We start from the raw sequence: 16598 nt of genomic DNA, 5'->3' as shown, positions 1-16598 counted from the left end.
AAATAAAATAAAATAAAAATAAAATAAAATAAAATAAAATAGAAAAAAGTTAGAACTAAGGCTCTGGAGAGGGAGAAGTTGACTTCCAAGTGCCTGCCCTGCTAACTGAGAGCAGAAAATCCCTTTCCCAGCAAAGGGCTGGAGAATCCCCTGGGAAATTTCATCCCATTTCATCTTCAATGAACAATTTTCCTGCAGGTGGCTTTGGCTGATGGGCACATCTCAGCTGGGCACCACCCCATCAACTCTTCCACTGGAAGCAGAGCTGAGGTTTTCCCACTTTTACAGAGGAGATAATCCCAGCAGGATGGAATTTGCTTCATTCCAAGCCCTGTAAGGACACCAGGAATGGGCTGGAAGGAGGGTGAGGACCCCAGGGCACCTCCCAAGGTACCTACTCTGTCCAGACAGTTTTGGAGACTTGTTGGCCAGACCACAACTCCAGTTGCTCTTTCAGTTCTTGGTTCTGTGAGGAAAAAAGAAAAAAAAAAACCTCTCAGAATAACAGAGCAGACAAGAAGCAAGCAGGGATGTCAGCTAGGACCTGTCACTCCTCCAGAAAAGTTTTTTTTGGGATTTTTTATGAGGTTTGGGGTGTTTTTTTTTTAAACTGAGTGAAAGATGCAGTGCAAAAATCACCACCCTAGAGTGCTGGCCTGAGAGCAGCCCAGCAGGAGAGGAACCTCTTTGAATAAAACTTTTTTTTTCTCCAGCTTTACCTGGGTCTCCAGGGTGCTCAGCTTCTCTGTCAGCTTTTCTATTCTTGCATCTTGGCTCTTGAGTTTGTTTTTCAAGACCTCTGCCTGAGAAATAGGAAATAAAAAGGGGTTGTGTTTTGGTTAATTTTTTTTTTTTTTAGAGTTTTGAAACCTGAATTCATCAAAAAATGGGTTTGGAGTTGAGCAAAAGCACAGAATTTGATGTCTCCTCCATGGGCTCTGCCCCAAATTCCTGCCTCCTCCCCAATAATCCCATTTTTAGGGATGCCTGTTCCATCTGGATGGGGAAACCACTTTGGGATGCTTGGCAGGATGAGCAAACTCCTCCTGCTCCCCACAAACCCAGAGGACAGGACCAGTACCATCCCAGTACCTCCCAGTTCTTTTCCCAAGCCCTTCCCAGTGCCTGACCTCCTGGATGATGCCACGCAGGGAGTGGTGCTGCCTCTGGATCAGGTGCTGGAGGTGGGAAATCTGCTCCTGCAGGCTGGAAATTTGTCCCTGGAGATCCAGGCACCTGTGGGCAAGAGCAAAGCATCCCAGTTTCAGCCCCAAGGGCTCCTTTCCCACCTCAGGGGCAGCTCTAGAGCTGCTTCCTAGGAAGGATGTGCCTGGCTGGAATGACAGGAATCCCAGGATTTGGACAGAACTACACCTGGAAAGGTTTTTTTTTTCTGAGCAGAAGCAATCAAACCAGAGTTGCAGACAAATAGGGCCTGGTAGGAGCATCCTTATGGGCTGGTGAGAAGGGAGTTTAGAAAGAATGGATCAGGAAAGGGAAGCATGGAAGGAAAAATCCAAGGAATTCAGCAGAATCAACAGCTAAGAGCTGTAGGATATTAACAAGTAGCCAAGCAATCATGGGAAATCAGGGTTGGAACAGTCACTTCCATCTCTAATGATTTTATCACCAAGTGATTGCTTGAAATAAATAAAAAAAAAATAAAATAAAGCCCAAAAAGGCCAAAACAACCCCTGCAGCACATGCATTTCATCACCTTTTGCCATCTTCTCTTGCCATCATCTGCTGGAGCCTCTCTTCAAGGGACTTTTTCCTCTCTAGCAGGGTTTTCTTTTCCTAAGGAAAATAAATCCCAGTGACATAAAAACTCTTACAGCCCCTGCCAAGAGGAGTTGGGCTGCAGCTTCCAGGCAGGTGCCACCACTTCTTCCAACTCAACTAAAAACCCCCCAAAAACATTCACAGTCCAGGAGAAGGCATTTCCTGCAAGGTCCTGCACAATCAGGGGGTATTTTCTGGGATTTTCAGGCTGATTTTTCTGGGATTGCAGAAGGCTTTAGCTCTAGGATGGTGGAAGAGCTTCCAGTGGTGGAAGCAGAACTCAGGGAAGTTGGGCAGGACCTCTGAGGTCACCAAATCCACCTCTCCAACCCAACCCAATCCAAAGCAACCCAACCCCAGCAGCCAAATAACCCACATCCTCAACTTTTCCATCAATATTTTGCTTGGAATCCCCCCCCAGCAGTGGGGGGAGGGGAAGGAGCAGCTACTCAGGAGCAGAAATAATTCCAAGTTCCACACCAAGGCTTCTCCCTGCTGCTCTCCAGCAAGTTCTGAAACACCAGGAAGAGCAAGCTGGAATTGCACCCTTGATTTCTGAGAGCTTCTCAGAAACCTTTTTACTCCCAATCCCAAATCCTGAAGGAGAATCCCTCTTCCAAAGCCCCAGAATTCCCAGGACATACCTCCTGCATCCTTTGGAGGCGATTCTCCATCTCCTGGATGGAAGAACATTTTTCCTGGAGGCTTTCAGCCAGGTGGTTGGTGGTTTCCCTGCTTTCCTGGAGCTTCTTTTCTTGCTGGAGCCTGAAAGCCTGGGAGCAAGAAGGGAAGGGATACTGGGAGCCCAGTATTATACTGGTATGCCCAGCACATGGATAGAAACAGAGCTGCAGGGGTGGCTTGAGGCATTCTGAGCCAACTCAACCCCCCCCCTCAAGTCCAAGAATCAGCAAGAAAACCAAAATAATTTTAAATTTTCCTATTTACTTCCCCTTTCTCCCAGCAGAAGAGACTTGGGAGCTCCCAGCTCAATATTTTGATGGTGATGCTGACCCAGGGAGGGGGAAATCTGTACCTGGATTTGCTGCTTCTCCTGCTCGTGGCTTTTTTTCAGTTCTTCTGACTTAGTCTGGTAATTTTCAGACAGTTTCTGGGAGGAGGATCTGAGAACCTGGGCACCAGCTTCCCTCAAGGCTTCCAGCTAGAAAGAGACATTTTTATATTTCCAGCATTTTACATTCACAGCTTTCAAACAAAAATAAAGGGGATGTTATAATCACACAAGGGAAAAATCAGCCCTCTCTACAAGGTCCAATGTCAGCATTTACCCCTTTTAAAAAAAAAATGAATGAATAAAAAGAAAGAAAGGAATAAAAGCACCTGGGGGGAACCACAACCAAGCAGTTTGGTTTCTAAATAACTGAGGAATTCTTCAGTACTGAGCAACCCCCCCCATGAAAACCAACAAAAAAGTGATGGCTTAAAAGAAGAGAGGCACTTCCACTGCTTATAAATTCACCTGCTGGCACCTTCTGACAGAGCTGGCTCATTGGCCACAAATGGGATTTTTTTCCTTTTTTTTCCTGCTTCCCAGAATAAGATTTCATCAGGAATTTTGCTGCCAGAGCAGAGGCTGCCCCATCCCCAAAGGAAAAGCTTCAGGTGGGATCGCTGAGCAGGCCTGGGCTGCAGCAGCTCTCACTGGGCTGCAAGACACTCCTATCCCTCTGAAACCCCAAAAAAATATTAAAAAAACCCATCCCAAACTCACCTTGATCCTCAGCACTTGGTTTTCTTTGCTCACCAAGAGCAGCTGCTCCTCTGTTTCCTTCAGGGTCCTCACAACGGGGCTGTGGCTCCAGCCCCTGCTCTGAGAGCCTGAGAGCTGAGGAAGCTGCTAAAGGAAAAAGCAGGGAGAAAATATTATTTTTTTATTTTTTTTGAAAGGCTAGGAAACCACCTGGGAGAAATTATTTTTTTTTTTTTTTTTTTTTTTAAAGCTTAGGAAACCAGCTGCCTCTGCTCCTGGGGCAGCTCCTCCACCTCCCTGAATTCATGGACAGGAAGATGCTCCTGGTGCTCAGCTCTCCATGGGAAAGCAGATTCTGATTCATTCCCTTCTCCCACCCTTCCCAGCTTTATTCCCTTCTCCCACTCTTCCCAGCTTTATTCCCTAGAAAACCAGGCAGCTTTTACCCTCCTGGGCTGGAGAGGAGGCTGCAGAAAGGCAGGGAGTGATGGCACAATTCCTTCCCCTTCAACCAACCATCCCTCTGCCTTTTAACTGCTCAGCCATTCCCAACCCTTTTTGCTTCCTAGGGGCTGCCTCTCTGCTCAACCCCACTTGCTTTAAGTGGTTTTAAGTTGTTTTAACTGTTTATTTTCCTTTATTTTTTTTTTTCTCCTGCAGGTGTTCAGGAATCCACTCACTGTGCTCACCTCCCATCCCTTTCCAGAGCTGGGACGTGACCTGCGCCCTCTCAGATTTATGACAAAAAAAAAAAAAAAACCAAAAAAAAAAACCAGCATTTATCCAACCTTCCTAACATCATGCCAAGGCCATTTGGTAAAAAGAAACTCCCCCAAACAAAGGGCACCCTGTACTTTTTAAAAAGTGCCAGCTCTAAATCACTTGCTTTTCCCTCTGGAGCCTTTTCTCCAAGCTCATTCCTTACCTGAGCAGGGAGAGGTGTAAAACTTTTTTTTTTTTTAAAAAAAGAAGGAGTTGTGATTATTTCTTAAGTAGCTGGGTTTCAATCCCTGCTCTCCTGGGATGCAGAAAAACTGCCTTGCCAAAAAAAATAAGCCCCAAAATAAGGCAGAAAGTCCTCCAGGTTGTCTCAAGATCTCTGTTAAATTCCCCACGGGGTCAGCAACAAGAACACAGCTTCTGTGTATAAATATTGCTATATAAATATATTTCTGGGTTTATATACAGAATATTAGCTATATATTTGTATATTTCTTTTTCTCAGCAATGGCTTCATGTCAGGAACTCTAAATTTCATTGCAGAAGGCTCAGATCCCAAGTTAAAGCATCCATTCTGCACCTTCCTCAAGTTAATTATGAAGGGAAGGAAGATGTCTCCTTTTTTTTTTTTTTTTTTTTTTTTTAATCAAAAAGTTGGAGGTCAGCTCTTGTGTCATTACATGCATTTATTAAACTCTATTTTTTCTCTGGCATTCTTTTCTTTTCCACTCAGGAAAGGACCATCTTAAGATGATGTGACTCTTCCCTACCTCTCAAAACCACTGCACTGTGTCCTCCAAAGTGCTCCCTCCAGCATCTGACTGTATTTTCATTTTTTTTATTCCTCTCTCACTTTGTTCCTCTTGTTCCTCATTTTTTTTGTGCCTCTCTCACTTTGTTCCTATTTTTTTCATTTTTTTTTGTGCCTCTTTGTTCCTATTTTTTTCTTTTTTTTTGTGCCTCTCTCACTTTGTTCCTATTTTTTTCATTTTTTTTTGTGCCTCTTTGTTCCTATTTTTTTCATTTTTTTTGTGCCTCTTTGTTCCTATTTTTTTCATTTTTTTTTGTGCCTCTTTGTTCCTATTTTTTTCATTTTTTTTGTGCCTCTCTCACTTTGTTCCTATTTTTTTCATTTTTTTTATGCCTCTCTCACTTTGTTCCTCTTGTTCCTCATTTTTTTTGTGCCTCTCTCACTTTGTTCCTATTGTTCCTCATTTTTTTTATGCCTCTCTCACTTTATTCCTATTGTTTCTCTTTTTTTTTATGCCTCTCTCACTTTGTTCCTCTTGTTTCTCATTTTTTTTGTGCCTCTCTCACTTTGTTCCTATTTTTTTTCATTTTTTTTATGCCTCTCTCACTTTGTTCCTCTTGTTTTTCATTTTTTTTGTGCCTCTCTCACTTTGTTCCTATTTTTTTTCATTTTTTTTATGCCTCTCTCACTTTGTTCCTATTTTTTTCATTTTTTTTATGCCTCTCTCACTTTGTTCCTATTTTTTTCATTTTTTTTGTGCTTCTCACTTTGTTCCTATTTTCATTTTTTTTGTGCCTCTCTCTTTGTTCCTATTATTCCTCATTTTTTTTGTGCCTCTCTCACTTTGTTCCTCTTGTTTCTTATTTTTTTTTATTCCTCTCTCACTTTTTTCCTCATTTCTCATTTTTTTTTTGTGCCTCTCTCACTTTGTTCCTATTTTCATTTTTTTATGCCTCTCTCACTTTGTTCCTATTTTTTTTCATTTTTTTTGTGCCTCTCTCACTTTGTTCCTCTTGTTTTTCATTTTTTTTGTGCCTCTCTCACTTTGTTCCTATTTTTTTTCATTTTTTTTGTGCCTCTCTCACTTTGTTCCTCTTGTTTTTCATTTTTTTTGTGCCTCTCTCACTTTGTTCCTATTTTTTTCATTTTTTTTTGTGCCTCTCTCTTTGTTCCTCTTATTTTTCATTTTTTTTATGCCTCTCTCACTTTGTTCCTATTTTTTTTTATTCCTCTCTCACTTTTTTCCTCATTTCTCATTTTTTTTATTCCTCTCTCACTTTTTTCATTTCTCATTTTTTTTGTGCCTCTCTCACTTTGTTCCTATTTTTTTTCATTTTTTTGTGCCTCTCTCACTTTGTTCCTATTTTTTTCATTTTTTTTATGCCTCTCTCACTTTGTTCCTCTTGTTTTTCTTTTTTTTGTGCCTCTCTCTCTTTGCTCCTATTTTTTTCACTTTTTTTATGCCTCTCTCACTTTGTTCCTATTTTTTTCATTTTTTTTATGCCTCTCTCACTTTGTTCCTATTTTTTTCACTTTTTTTATGCCTCTCTCACTTTGTTCCTATTTTTTTCATTTTTTTTATGCCTCTCTCACTTTGTTCCTATTTTTTTTTATTCCTCTCTCAATTTTTTCCTCGTTTCTCATTTTTTTTGTGCCTCTCTCACTTTGTTCCTCTTGTTTCTCATTTTTTTATTCCTCCCTCACTTTTTTCCTCATTTCTTATTTTTTTGTGCCTCTCTCACTTTATTCCTATTTTCATTTTTTTTATGCCTCTCTCACTTTGTTCCTCTTGTTTTTCATTTTTTTTATGCCTCTCTCACTTTGTTCCTATTTTTTTTCATTTTTTTATGCCTCTCTCACTGTGTTCCTATTTTTTTCATTTTTTTTGTGCCTCACTTTGTTCCTATTTTCATTTTTTTTATGCCTCTCTCACTGTGTTCCTATTTTTTTCATTTTTTTGTGCCTCTCTCACTTTGTTCCTATTGTTTTTCATTTTTTTTGTGCCTCTCTCTTTGTTCCTCTTATTTTTCATTTTTTTTGTGCCTCTCTCACTTTGTTCCTATTTTTTTTCATTTTTTTGTGCCTCTCTCACTTTGTTCCTATTTTTTTTCATTTTTTTTATGCCTCTCTCACTTTGTTCCTATTTTTTTCATTTTTTTGTGCCTCTCTCACTTTGTTCCTATTTTTTTTCATTTTTTTTGTGCCTCTCTCTTTGTTCCTATTTTTTTCATTTTTTTGTGCCTCTCTCACTTTGTTCCTATTTTTTTTCATTTTTTTTGTGCCTCTCTCACTTTGTTCCTATTGTTTTTCATTTTTTTTGTGCCTCTCTCTTTGTTCCTATTTTTTTTCATTTTTTTTGTGCCTCTCTCACTTTGTTCCTATTTTTTTTTATTCCTCTCTCACTTTTTTCCTCATTTCTCATTTTTTTTTGTGCCTCTCTCTTTGTTCCTATTTTTTTCATTTTTTTTGTGCCTCTCTCACTTTGTTCCTATTTTCATTTTTTTTGTGCCTCACTTTGTTCCTATTTTCATTTTTTTTATGCCTCTCTCACTGTGTTCCTATTTTTTTCATTTTTTTGTGCCTCTCTCACTTTGTTCCTATTGTTTTTCATTTTTTTTGTGCCTCTCTCTTTGTTCCTCTTATTTTTCATTTTTTTTGTGCCTCTCTCACTTTGTTCCTATTTTTTTCATTTTTTTTATGCCTCTCTCACTTTGTTCCTATTTTTTTTCATTTTTTTTATGCCTCTCTCACTTTGTTCCTATTTTTTTCATTTTTTTGTGCCTCTCTCACTTTGTTCCTATTTTTTTTCATTTTTTTTTGTGCCTCTCTCTCTTTGTTCCTATTTTTTTCATTTTTTTTTGTGCCTCTCTCTTTGTTCCTATTGTTTTTCATTTTTTTTATGCCTCTCTCACTTTGTTCCTATTTTTTTTCATTTTTTTTATGCCTCTCTCACTTTGTTCCTATTGTTTTTCATTTTTTTTGTGCCTCTCTCACTTTGTTCCTATTTTCATTTTTTTTGTGCCTCTCTCACTTTGTTCCTATTTTCATTTTTTTTGTGCCTCTCTCACTTTGTTCCTCTTGTTTCTCTTTTTTTTTTATGCCTCTCTCACTTTTTTCCTATTATTCCTCATTTTTTTTATGCCTCTCTCACTTTTTTCCTATTATTCCTCATTTTTTTTATGCCTCTCTCACTTTTTTCCTATTTTTTTCATTTTTTTTGTGCCTCTCTCTTTGTTCCTATTTTTTTCATTTTTTTTTGTGCCTCTTTGTTCCTATTTTTTTCATTTTTTTTTGTGCCTCTTTGTTCCTATTTTTTTCATTTTTTTTTGTGCCTCCTTGTTCCTATTTTTTTCATTTTTTTTGTGCCTCTCTCACTTTGTTCCTCTTGTTTTTCATTTTTTTTGTGCCTCTCTCACTTTGTTCCTATTTTTTTCATTTTTTTTGTGCCTCTCTCACTTTGTTCCTATTTTTTTCATTTTTTTTGTGCCTCTCTCACTTTGTTCCTATTTTTTCATTTTTTTTGTGCCTCTCTCACTTTGTTCCTATTTTCATTTTTTTTTGTGCCTCTCTCTTTGTTCCTATTTTTTTCATTTTTTTTTGTGCCTCTTTGTTCCTATTTTTTTCATTTTTTTTTGTGCCTCTTTGTTCCTATTTTTTTCATTTTTTTTTGTGCCTCCTTGTTCCTATTTTTTTCATTTTTTTTGTGCCTCTCTCACTTTGTTCCTCTTGTTTTTCATTTTTTTTGTGCCTCTCTCACTTTGTTCCTATTTTTTTCATTTTTTTTGTGCCTCTCTCACTTTGTTCCTATTTTTTTCATTTTTTTTGTGCCTCTCTCACTTTGTTCCTATTTTTTCATTTTTTTTGTGCCTCTCTCACTTTGTTCCTATTTTCATTTTTTTTATGCCTCTCTCACTTTGTTCCTCTTGTTTCTCATTTTTTTTGTGCCTCTCTCACTTTGTTCCTCTTGTTTCTCATTTTTTAATGCCTCTCTCACTTTGTTCCTATTTTTTTCATTTTTTTTGTGCCTCTCTCACTTTGTTCCTCTTTTTTTTTCATTTTTTTTTGTGCCTCTCTCTTTGTTCCTATTTTTTCATTTTTTTTGTGCCTCTTTGTTCCTATTTTTTTCATTTTTTTTTGTGCCTCTTTGTTCCTATTTTTTTCATTTTTTTTGTGCCTCTTTGTTCCTATTTTTTTCATTTTTTTTTTGTGCCTCTTTGTTCCTATTTTTTTCATTTTTTTTGTGCCTCTCTCACTTTGTCCCTATTTTTTTCATTTTTTTTGTGCCTCTCTCACTTTTTTCCTATTTTTTTCATTTTTTTTGTGCCTCTCTCACTTTCTTCCTCTTGTTGCTCATTTTTTTTGTGCTTTGCCTTCCCAACCCCAGGATACCTTTTGCAGATATTCAGCTTCCTCAGTGATGTGGGAGGAGGAGGAGCCATAAAGGACCAACCTTCCCCCTGGGCCGTGCTCTTCTCTCCTCAGGTGCCTGCTGAGCACCAGGGTGGTCACCACGATGCGTGGGTTCCTCTGCTCTGGGGAAGGGAGAGGAGAGAGAAAGAGCTGCTTGGGGCATGAAAAAAGGGGAAAAAATTCCAGGAGTTCATCCCAGGTCAGCCTCAAGGATGGGCTGGAGCCAAGCAGGCATTGAGACACCAAAAAAAAAAAAAAATATATATATATATATGTGACTATGCAATGGTGACTTTTTTTTAATAGAGTCCCATCTAATAATCTAATAATCTAATATATAATAATATTATCTAATAGTAATATAATATAGTATAATATAATATAATATAATATAATATAATATAATATAATATAATATAATATAATATAATATAATATATATAATATAATGTAATATAATACAATGTAATATAATACAATGTAATATAATACAAAGTAATATAATATAATGTAATATAATATGATATAAAATAATATAATGTAATATAATACAATGTAATATAAAATAATGTAATATAATATGATATAAAATAATATAATGTAATATAATATAATGTAATATAATATAATATAATATAATATATATAATATAATGTAATATAATACAATGTAATATAATACAATGTAATATAATACAAAGTAATATAATATAATGTAATATAATATGATATAAAATAATATAATGTAATATAATACAATGTAATATAAAATAATGTAATATAATATGATATAAAATAATATAATGTAATATAATATAATGTAATATAATATAATGTAATATATGATATAATATAATATAATGTAATATAATATGATATAATATAATATAATGTAATATAATATAATGTAATATAATACAATGTAATATAATATAATGTAATATAATATATGATATAATATAATATGATATAATATAATATAATATAATATAATATAATATAATATATTGTACAATGTAATATAATATAATGTAATATAATATGATGTAATATAATATAATATGATGTAATATAATATAATATAATATAATATAATATAATATAATATAATATAATATAATATAATATAATATAATATAATATAATATAATACAATGTAATATAATATAATATGATATAATATGATATAATATGATATAATATGATATAATATGATATAATATGATATGATATAATGTAATATAATGTAATATAATGTAATATAATATATAATATAATATAATATAATATATAATGTAATATATTATATAATATAATATAATGTAATGTAATGTAATATAATGTAATAATATATATTATATATATAATATGTATATTACATATATAGTATATATTATATATATTATTAAATATACTATACTATACTATAATATAATATATAATGTAATATATAATAATGTAATCTAATATAATATAATTATTAATTAATATAATATAGTTATTAATTATTAATTATATATAATATAATTATTAATTAATAATAATATAATTATTAATCTATGTAATCTACATAATCTAATATAATATAATTATATTAATTATATTATAATATAATTATTTCCACCCATCACTCCACTTATTTTTGACTTCCATCCTACCCCCCCTCCTGTGTTCCAGAGGCAGAAACCCAGCCAACACCTGGCAGAGGACTTGGGACGTTCCCAACCAGAACAAAACTGGGCCCATCCACCCCAGGAAGGCTTCAAACCCAACCAAATTCCACAGGGAATTGGCTCCACATCCCTCTCCTCAGGTTCAGGAGGATTCCTGGGTGGCCTCAAACCCCAAAACTCCCCAAGGGATGGCGGGGGGAGAGGAGAAAAAAATTTGGTTTTTTTTTTCTCTCTGTATCCCAAGCAGAGGGAAGTTCCCAGCTCCTCCAGTTGGGTTTGAGCTGTGCAATGGGGACATCCAGTGTCAGCTTGGCTCCAGATGCTCCTTCCCAGCCCTGCAACCAACCTTTTCCAGGTGCTTGGGAATGTCTGGAAGCACTTCAGGTGAAAAATGGAATAATAAAAAAAAAATAAAATATATATATATATATAATAAAATAATAAAACCCCTTGGGGAGCAGGAGGGGCTCCCAGCGGGAGAGGACAAAAAGTGCTTTGCACTTCCCAAAGCTGGCAGAGAATTCAGAATGTTATTCCATGGAAAAATCCATCTCTTTTCCAACATTCCAGGCTGCAGGATGGATTGGAGCACTGCCAGGAAGATGAGTGGGGATGGCACATTTCTTACCCAGTTTCTTCCTTAATCCAAGAGAATTGGGCAACTCGAGCTGGGAGGGCAGAGCCAGCTCCAGAGAGCCTCACCTGGCATCCCCCAAAAAGGTTGGGAATGAGAAACTAAACTGGAAATGATCATAAATTAGAATTATTCATCATTTTAATCTAACACAGGGAGAGGTGTAAAACTAAAACTTTTTTTTTTTTTAAAAAAAGAAGGAGTTGTGATTATTTCTTAAGTAGCTGGGTTTCAATCTCTGCTCTCCTGGGATGCAGAAAAACTGCCTTGCCAAAAAAAATAAGCCCCAAAATAAGGCAGAAAGTCCTCCAGGTTGTCTCAAGATCTCTGTTAAATTCCCCACGGGGTCAGCAACAAGAACACTGCTTCTGTGTATAAATATTGCTATATAAATATATTTCTGGGTTTATATCCAGAATATTAGCTATATATTTGTATATTTCATTTTCTCAGCAATGGCTTCACGGGGTCAGCAACAAGAACACTGCTTCTGTGTATAAATATTGCTATATAAATATATTTCTGGGTTTATATCCAGTATTTTAGCTATATATTTGTATATTTCTTTTTCTCAGCAAATGCTTCATGTTAGGAACTCTAAATTTCACTGCAGAAGGCTCAGATCCCATTCTGCACCTTCCTCAAGTTAATTATGAAGGGAAGGAAGATGTCTCCTTTTTTTTTTTCTTTTTTTTTAATCAAAAAGCTTGAGGTTGCAGGATGGATTGGAGCACTGCCAGGAAGATGAGTGGGGATGGCACATTTCTTACCCAGTTTCTTGCTTAATCCAAGAGAATTGGGCAACTCGAGCTGGGAGGGCAGAGCCAGCTCCAGAGAGCCTCACCTGGCATCCCCCAAAAAGGTTGGAAATGAGAAACTAAACTGGAAATGATCATAAATTAGAATTATTCATCATTTTAATCTAACACAGGGAGAGGTGTAAAGCTTTTTTTTTTTTAAAAAAAGAAGGAGTTGTGATTATTTCTTAAGTAGCTGAGTTACAACCCCTCTGCTCTCCTGGGATGCAGAAAAACTGCCTTGCCAAAAAAAATAAGCCCCAAAATAAGGCAGAAAGTCCTCCAGGTTGTCTCAAGATCTCTGTTAAATTCCCCACGGGGTCAGGAACAAGAACACAGCTTCTGTGTATAAATATTGCTATATAAATATATTTCTGGGTTTATATACAGTATTTTAGCTATATATTTATATATTTCTTTTTCTCAGCAATGGCTTCACGGGGTCAGCAACAAGAACACTGCTTCTGTGTATAAATATTGCTATATAAATATATTTCTGGGTTTATATCCAGAATATTAGCTATATATTTGTATATTTCTTTTTCTCAGCAATGGCTTCACGGGGTCAGCAACAAGAACAGTGCTTCTGTGTATAAATATTGCTATATAAATATATTTCTGGGTTTATATCCAGAATATTAGCTATATAATTGTATATTTCTTTTTCTCAGCAATGGCTTCATGTCAGGAACTCTAAATTTCACTGCAGAAGGCTCAGATCCCATTCTGCACCTTCCTCAAGTTAATTATGAAGGGAAGGAAGATGTTTCCTTTTTTTTTTTTTTTTTTTTTTAATCAAAAAGTTTGAGGGTGCAGGATGGATTGGAGCACTGCCAGGAAGATGAGTGGGGATGGCACATTTCTTACCCAGTTTCTTGCTTAATCCAAAAGAATTGGGCAACTCGAGCTGGGAGGGCAGAGCCAGCTCCAGAGAGCCTCACCTGGCATCCCCCAAAAAGGTTGGAAATGAGAAACTAAACTGGAAATTATTATAAATTAGAATTATTCATCATTTTAATCTAACACAACATTTTAATCTACTACTTAGCCCTACACTTCTTGGGTGATTTATGAACTCCAAAAAGCAATAAAATCAAATAAAACCTTTTCTTGCTTTCCTTTTCCTGCCACATCCCAGCTCATCACCCAGATGGACCCGGAAAAGAGGAGGAAAACCTCCTTTCCTACCATAGCCCAGGGGAGCCAGACACAACCCTCCAGGGCCTTGACATCAAGAAAAAAAAAAAAAATCATAAAATCCCAGAGTGGTTTGGCTTGGAAAGGACCTTAAAATCATCCAGATCCCCTTGCCATGGGTGGGAACATCCCAAATTATTCAGGATAATCCCAACTAGTGGCAAGAAGCAAGGAAATAATTCCCTGAGCACTGCAACTCCAACACGAGGTTCCTGCATTTTATTTTTTTTATTTTTTTTTTTGCATCCTCCTGTCCAAGCTCCAGGTGAATAAAGAAAAATCCCACATTTCCTCCACCCCCAGCCAGGAATTTAGGAATTTATACAAGCTTCATCCCCCTTTTCATGGCACAGCCAGGCAGTTATTTGTTATTTATTTAATTTGTGATTAAAAGCAGTTATTTGTTTCCTGTTGTTCTCTGAGAAACAGGTTTGGGGGTTGGGTTTTCTTATTTTTTTTTTTCTTTGATGCCTACAAGAACGGCCATGTCAACACCCCTAAGGGCAAATAAACCTTTTTTATTTTATTTTATTTTTTTTTCCTGTTATTAAAACCCTTCTGCAGCCAAGCCAGGAAGAGGAGCAGAAAAATCAGGGACTGACAGCACCCGGGATACTTAAAAACAAAAAAAAAAAACCAGAGGGGACACAAGAGGAATTTTGGCCAGGAAACACTTGGTCTTCCAAACCTGGGATAAAGAATTTTGCAGGAATTTTGGGGGGTGCTAGGGAAGCATTTGGGGTCCCAGGGAGCCAGCAGCTCAGGTCCTAAAGCTGGGGATGGGACTTGTCCCCTGAGAGCATCTAAGGAAGGGGAGGGGGAATTTTGGGGGATGCCACCAGGATTTAGGGAGGGGACACTTTGGATGCCACCAGGGCTTGGGGAAAGGGTCCTGGGGGTGACACCAGGGCTTGGGGAGGGGACCCTTTGGATGCCACCAGAATTTAGGGAGGGGACACTTCAGATGCCACCAGGGCTTAAGGAGGGGGCTCTGGGGGTTCCACCAGGGGTTAGAGAAGGGCCACGAGGGCTTGGGGAGGGGGCTTTAGGGGATGGCACCAAGGTTTAAGGAGGGGACACTTCAGATGCCACCAGGGCTCGGGGAGGGGGCTTTAGGGGGTGCCACCAGGGGTCAGAGAAAGGGCTCTGGGGAAGGGGCTTTAGGGGATGCCACTAGGTTTTAGGGAGGGGACACTTTGGATGCCACCAGGACTCGGGGAAAGGGTCCTGGGGGTGACACCAGGGCTTGGGGAAGGGGCTTTAGGGGATGGCACCAAGGTTTAAGGAGGGGACACTTTGGATGCCACCAGGGCTCGAGGAAAGGGTCCTGGGGGTGACACCAGGGCTTGGGGAAGGGGCTTTAGGGGATGGTACCAAGGTTTAAGGAGGGGACACTTTGGATGCCACCAGGGCTCGGGGAAAGGGTCCTGGGGGTGCCACCAAGGTTTAGGGAGAGGACACTTTGGATGCCACCAGGGCTCGGGGAAAGGGTCCTGGGGGTGCCACCAGGGCTTGGGGAGGGGGCTTTAGGGGATGCCACCAGGATTTAGGGAGGGGACACTTCAGATGCCACCAGGGCTCGGGGAAAGGGTCCTGGGGGTGCCACCCAGGTTTAGGGAGGGGGCTCTGGGGGTGCCCCCACGGGTCGGGGAGGCACCGCTTTGGGTGCCACCGGGACTGGGGGGGTTAAAGGGCTTTTTGGGTGCCACCGGGGCTTCGGGAGAGGATTCCGGGTGTGCCACCGGGGTTCTTGGGAGGAAAAGCCACTGTCCCCCCCCAGGGGACACTACCCCCTGGCCAAGCCCCACCCGAGACTCACCTTTGGGGACAGCAGCCATCCTCCCGGACTGCCCCTCCGGCCCGGCCCGTCCGCTCCCCGTTCCGGTACCGGGGGTGGGTCCCGCCTCACTGAGCGCCCCTCCCCGTGGGTCCCGCCCACGTCTGGCCAGCAATTAATTAAGTGGTTAATTAAGGCCATTCATTGAGCACTCGGGCTGCTTAACGCTGCCTCCTTACCTCGGGCTCCCTCCCCCATCCCTGCGCTGCTCGGGGCACCCAGGGGTGCTGCACACCGGGGGCTGCCCTGCTATACCCGCCCTGCCATAGGGACCCTCCTATAGGGGCCCTGAATTATGGACTCTGTGAGTTCCCTGCCATAAGGGCCCTGATTTATGTGCCCTCCATATGTCCCCTGCCATATGTCCCCTGCTCTACCTGCCCTCCATATGTCCCCTGCCATATAAACCCTGCTATATATATGGTTTCTATACGTCCCTGCCATATGTCCCCTGCTCCACACACCCTCCTTGTGTCCCCTGCCACCCCTACCCTGCTCTATATGTCCTCCATACATCCCCTGCCATATAAGCCCTGCTATATATATGCCTTCTATATGTCCCCTGCCATATGTCCCCTGCTCCACACACCCTCCTTGTGTCCCCTGCCACCCCTACCCTGCTCTATATGTCCTCCATACATCCCCTGCCATATAAGCCCTGCTATAAATGCCTTCTATACATCCCCTGCCATATGTCCCTTGCTCTCCACACCCTCCTTGTGTCCCCTGATTTATGTCCCCTGCTCTACCTGCCCTCCATATGTCCCCTGATAGATGAACCCTGCTATATATATGCCTTCTATACATCCCCTGCCATATGTCCCCTGCTCTCCACACCCTCCTTGTGTCCCCTGATTTATGTCCCCTGCTCTACCTGCCCTCCATATGTCCCCTGATAGATGAACCCTGCTATATATATGCCTTCTATACATCCCCTGCCATATGTCCCCTGCTCTCCACACCCTCCTTGTGTCCCCTGATTTATGTCCCCTGATAGATGAACCCTGCTATATATATGGTTTCTATACATCCCCTGCCATATGTCCCCTGCTCTCCACACCCTCCATACATCCCCTGATATATGTCC

At 39.2% G+C, this 16598-nt stretch overlaps 1 protein-coding gene across 1 annotated transcript; it reads right to left on the bottom strand.

Moving 5' to 3' along the window:
* Positions 1 to 427: 427 nt before the first annotated feature.
* LOC139789755 (coiled-coil domain-containing protein 68-like) lies at positions 428 to 15578 on the bottom strand (the record flags this gene model as incomplete). The annotated part of the gene is made up of 9 exons (XM_071730795.1): positions 15494 to 15578; positions 9354 to 9496; positions 3515 to 3640; positions 2819 to 2944; positions 2427 to 2555; positions 1718 to 1797; positions 1131 to 1236; positions 720 to 803; positions 428 to 466 (listed from the first exon to the last, which is right to left on the bottom strand). Coding segments are annotated over exons 1-9 (852 nt in total), but the record flags the coding sequence as incomplete, so codon positions are not given.
* Positions 15579 to 16598: the final 1020 nt, after the last annotated feature.

This window comes from Heliangelus exortis, chromosome Z (genome assembly GCF_036169615.1).
Source record: "Heliangelus exortis chromosome Z, bHelExo1.hap1, whole genome shotgun sequence".
Lineage (NCBI taxonomy): Eukaryota > Metazoa > Chordata > Aves > Apodiformes > Trochilidae > Heliangelus > Heliangelus exortis.
The sequence above is the reverse complement of the archived record's forward strand: the minus strand, read 5'-3'. Positions and strand labels throughout refer to the sequence as shown.